We start from the raw sequence: 5,054 nt of genomic DNA, 5'->3' as shown, positions 1-5,054 counted from the left end.
AACAGTTAAGAAGATTTTGCCGAATTTTGCAGAGCAGCCAACGAGCCGCCTTGGGATCGTGGTAATGCGACTGGGAGGACCCTTGCTCTCATTTGGCAATATGTTGGATATCCTTGAAAATGACACCAAAATATGCCTTAATTTGACTAAGAAGAGGTTAAACCACATTGATTTTCATCCGAAGTGATTTTGTTAAAGCAGATGCTTGACTTTGATGGAAAAACTGGGAGTTGTGGAAGATTCACCTAAACTACTAACCCAAAGCATCACAAACCACTGAAACAGTCTGCATCGTACATCAGCACTTTCTTTTCATTGTTATTACGTAAAACCTCTGGAAGCACCTTGGGCGTTTGACATTTTCTTTTCTTTGCTGCAGAAGGAAGCAATCTGCTCCCTGGAATTCTGACCTGTGGTGAACAGGACCCTGGCAAAGGCTTTGCTGGGGACTCTTGGACGATCCCGCCTCCAATCCAGTACGGTTAATTGTGGAAAAGTGTACACATTTCTGGCTTATCTATGCTTTGTTATGGGTCTGACGTGAAACTACCTCCTCCCCACCCCACCACCCAGCAGAGAACCGAAATCCAGTTGAATTGTTACAGTGTTTCAGAGCTGGAGCCTTGAACTGCTTCCCTGGTCAAATAACTTTGTTTCTGGTTGTAAAAAGGCATTTCAGGGGGGAAAAAAAAAAAAAAAAAAAAAAAGGAAAATCGAGAGAAATTCCAAACGTAAGTTCGCACTGGGGTGGTTCACGGGGCGGGTTTAACTTTGGAGCTCCTAGCCGGTCTTCTTCCCCACTCCTGTAAGGGAAATACCAGGCTATTCTGCACATTTTCGCTTAAGCTCCATTTTCCAAAAGGAAAAGGGGGTGGGGTATATCTCTTTCGGCTTGATAATGTTTTTTAAATGCTTTTCTTTGAAATGATAATAGCTGTATCGGTAAAATGCAAATAAAGGAAAAAATAGGCAGTATTTCTTTAAAGGCGAATATACGGTGCGGTTTTTTTTTTTTTTTTTTTTTTTTTTTTGGTTTTTTTTTTCTTCCTTAACCGTACACACACTGCTTCTGATGAAGTCTGTGAGTCAGGCTGTTTCTGAGCTCCGATAGTTTAATGGAAAGATTTATATACCGACTGTATTATTTACTTTGGGAGGGGAGGTGGCAGTATAAGGGTATGCTAATTAGTGGGAGATTTTGGGGGGAAGGGGTGGAATATCAATTTTTATTGCATCACCTGTCAGGAGTGTCCAATCAGCGCTGGCTTTAGGGGAATTAATTGATGAAGGTGTCTCCGGACGAGCTCACTTCACTCTGTCATTTTATTTGTAGCTAAAGCAGCGGCGGGAATAGCAGCTGCATTTCTTTTCTCTTTCTCCCTTCACATTCCATTATCATAGTGCTCCAAAGGAGAAGGAAGGAATAGAGGGGCCCAGGTACTGATCTGCATCGGGGACTCAGACCAACACATTGGCAGATCAGAAACCGGATGGTTTTTTCCCTCTTTTTTAAAAAAACGAAAACAACAACAACAAAAAAGCAAGAATCAAGTCAGTGTAATTTCATGGGGTTTCCCCCCCCAATAATTTCGCCTAGAGTTTGGCACTTCCTTCGCCGGGAATAACAGTCTTTGTTATTTTATTAGCAGGATGCCTTGAGACACACGCAGCATCTGGCGGAGGATTAACATACATACATGTGTATGTATGCGTCACGTATATATTTACTGCAAATGGTGGGGATCATTTAGTGCCCGAGATGGGAGACCTGAAATCAGGTTTTGAAGAGGTGGATGGCGTGAGGCTCGGCTACCTCATCATTAAAGGAAAGCAAATGTTTGCCCTCTCCCAAGTCTTCACAGATCTGCTGAAAAACATCCCGAGGACGACCGTGCACAAGCGCATGGATCATCTGAAAGTGAAGAAGCACCACTGCGATCTGGAGGAGTTGCGGAAACTCAAGGCAATCAACAGCATCGCCTTCCACGCAGCCAAATGCACGCTCATCTCCCGGGAAGACGTGGAAGCGCTCTACACCTCCTGCAAAACCGAGCGCGTCCTCAAGACCAAGCGCAGGCGGGTCGGCCGGGCCCTGGCCACAAAGGCGCCGCCGCCAGAGCGCGCCGCCGCGGCCAGCCCCCGCCCGGGATTTTGGAAGGACAAGCACCAACTTTGGCGGGGCCTGAGCGGAGCCGCGCGGCCCCTGCCAATCAGCGCGCAGTCCCCGCGCCCGGGCGCCGCCACCGCGCGCCACGCCGCCCATCTACCTCAGATTTTTAGCAAATACCCGGGCTCGCACTACCCGGAGATTGTGCGTTCGCCGTGCAAACCCCCTCTAAACTAATGAAACGCCCCGCTCAGGGAAACCTACGTCGCCTTCCCTCGGACCCCCGCCTTATTTTTCGAGAGCCTGCATGTGCAGCAAAAGCACCCGCGGCCGCCGCCGCCGCCGCCGCCGCTGCCGCGCCGCCCGCCGCCGCTGCCGCTGCCGCCTATTACCAGGCATCCGCGGCCGTGGGCCCCATGCCCAAGGCAGGGGCGGGCGCCAGAGGCCCGGGAAGCCTGAGCTATCCGCTGCAAACGCAAAGCGCAGGCGGGCACCAAGGACTGCTTGCAATCGTGCCCCACGCCGCGCGCGGGCGCCTGCTGCTGCTGCCCCAGGTCTAACAAAGCCAAGGCGGCCGCGGCGGCGGCGGCGCGGCTGCCGCGGCGGCCGGCTGCCGCCGGGGCCACTTGCCTGGAGAGGTTTCATCTGGTCAACGGTTTCTGCGCGCCTCCGCACCACCACCACCACCACCACCATCACCACCACCACCACCACCACCGGGCCCAGCCGCCGCAGCAGAGTCACCACCCCCCTCACCACCACCGGCCGCAGCCCCATCTGGGCAGCTTTCCCGAGAGTTGCAGCAGCGACTCCGAGTCCAGCTCCTACTCGGACCACGCGGCCAACGACTCGGATTTTGGCTCCAGTTTGTCCAGTTCCAGCAACTCTGTGTCCTCGGAGGAAGAGGAGGAGGAGGGAGAGGAGGAGGAGGAGGAAGAGGAGGAGGAGGAGGAGGGGGGCAGCGGGGCCTCGGATTCCAGTGAAGTCAGCTCGGAGGAGGAGGACTCGTCCACCGAGTCGGACTCCAGCTCCGGCTCCAGCCAAGTGTCAGTGCAGAGCATCCGATTCAGGCGTACCAGCTTCTGCAAGCCTCCCGGCGTGCAGGCGCAGGCCAACTTCTTGTACCATCTGGCCTCCGCCGCCGCTGCAACCAAACCCGCTGCTTTCGAGGATGCCGGCAGACTTCCCGACCTCAAGAGTAGTGTCAAAGCGGAGTCGCCGGAGGAGTGGAATCTGCAGAGCTGGGCCCCCAAAGCGTCTCCAGTGTACTGCCCGGCCAGCCTGGGGAGTTGTTTCGCAGAGATAAGGAACGATAGGGTATCTGAGATTACATTCCCACACTCTGAAATTTCCAATACTGTAAAGAGAACTGACCTGACAATTAACTGCCTGGCAGAGGGGGCCTCTTCACCTAGCCCAAAGACAAACAATGCATTTCCACAACAAAGAATACTCCGAGAGGCTAGGAAATGCCTACAAGCAACTCCTACTACACACTGTGCAGATAACAACACAATAGCTGCTAGATTCTTAAATAATCATTCTTCAGGAGCAGAAGCAAATTCAGAAAAAGATTCCAAAATCCTTCATTGTCCTGAATTTGCTACGGATTTGCCCTCTTCGCAGACTGATCCTGAAGTGAACGCTGCAGGAGCAGCAGCAACTAAAGCCGAGAATCCCTGCACTGACACAGGCGACGAGACATTGCCATTTCTGCACAATATTAAAATCAAAGTAGAAGACAGTAGTGCTAATGAAGAATATGAACCTCATCTTTTTACAAATAAGCTAAAGTGCGAGTGCAATGATACAAAGGGTGAGTTTTACAGTGTGACTGAGAGTAAAGAGGAGGACGCCTTGTTAACCACAGCCAAGGAAGGTTTTGCATGCCCTGAAAAAGAAACTCCTTCCTTAAATCCACTGGCTCAAAGTCAGGGCCTTTCATGCACTTTAGGTTCTCCAAAACCTGAGGATGGGGAATATAAATTTGGTGCCAGGGTAAGAAAAAATTACCGGACACTAGTACTGGGAAAGCGACCTGTCCTTCAGACACCTCCAGTCAAACCAAATTTGAAATCAGCTAGAAGCCCTCGTCCTACAGGTAAAACTGAGACACATGAAGGAACACTGGATGATTTTACAGTTATAAACAGACGCAAAAAGGTAGCCAGCAATGTAGCATCAGCAGTGAAAAGGCCATTTAATTTCATGGCAAATTTTCCTTGTCCACCATCACTCATTATTGGGAGAGATGGGGACTTGTGGCCGGCGTATTCCTTAAACACCACTAAGGATTCTCAAACTCCTCACAAGGCCCATCCTATATGGAAATGGCAGCTGGGCGGTTCTGCAATACCTCTTCCACCTAGTCACAAATTCAGGAAATTTAATTCATAAAAATGTTTTGGAAGATATTTTCTTGAAGCATATTACCTTCCTTTTGTTGTAAACTGCACAGGATGGTTTGTACAAGTCCGTTAATGTGTTACACCCCCTTTGGAGTCCTGGTTTATCGCATTTTGAAGACAGAAATCGGATTACTTTTTTTCCGTTGCGGGTTTTTTTTTTTCTGGAGTAGGGTGGGGGTGGGGTGGGAGAAGGGTTGGTTTACATTCCACAGACTACTTCAGGCTAAAGACTCAAGTAAAACTCAGTTATTACCGTAGAGCTGGAACACTTTACTGTTTCAATGCTAATAATGCACCCGGTACCTCAATTCAACTGCTACAAATAAATGTCAAAAGGTTGAATAATAAATATTACAATGAGCCATTAAGTTTATGCACTAGATTTCAGAGCTGAAAGTGTAACTGTTAATTCAGTGAAAGTTTGTTAGGTTACATGGTTACACAGTGAGGTGAGGTGAGGTAGCAAGAAGTTTCTGTGAGCCCAAAATGTCATTTTCTGGAGCTCTTGTTTGTGGGGTATCTTTTTCTTTTGACTCCCC

General features: G+C 49.6%; 1 protein-coding gene across 1 annotated transcript; it reads left to right on the top strand.

Moving 5' to 3' along the window:
* The first annotated feature begins 721 nt into the window (after positions 1 to 721).
* Positions 722 to 4,670, top strand: SKIDA1 (SKI/DACH domain containing 1). The gene is given in 4 exon segments (XM_017869230.1): positions 722 to 731; positions 1,647 to 2,411; positions 2,414 to 2,571; positions 2,573 to 4,670. Coding segments are annotated over 3 exon segments (2,742 nt in total). The 5' UTR covers positions 722 to 731; positions 1,647 to 1,759; the 3' UTR covers positions 4,505 to 4,670.
* Positions 4,671 to 5,054: the final 384 nt, after the last annotated feature.

Source organism: Rhinopithecus bieti, unplaced genomic scaffold (assembly GCF_001698545.2).
Source record: "Rhinopithecus bieti isolate Rb0 unplaced genomic scaffold, ASM169854v2 scaffold_3043, whole genome shotgun sequence".
In the NCBI taxonomy this organism is placed as follows: domain Eukaryota; kingdom Metazoa; phylum Chordata; class Mammalia; order Primates; family Cercopithecidae; genus Rhinopithecus; species Rhinopithecus bieti.
The sequence above is the reverse complement of the archived record's forward strand: the minus strand, read 5'-3'. Positions and strand labels throughout refer to the sequence as shown.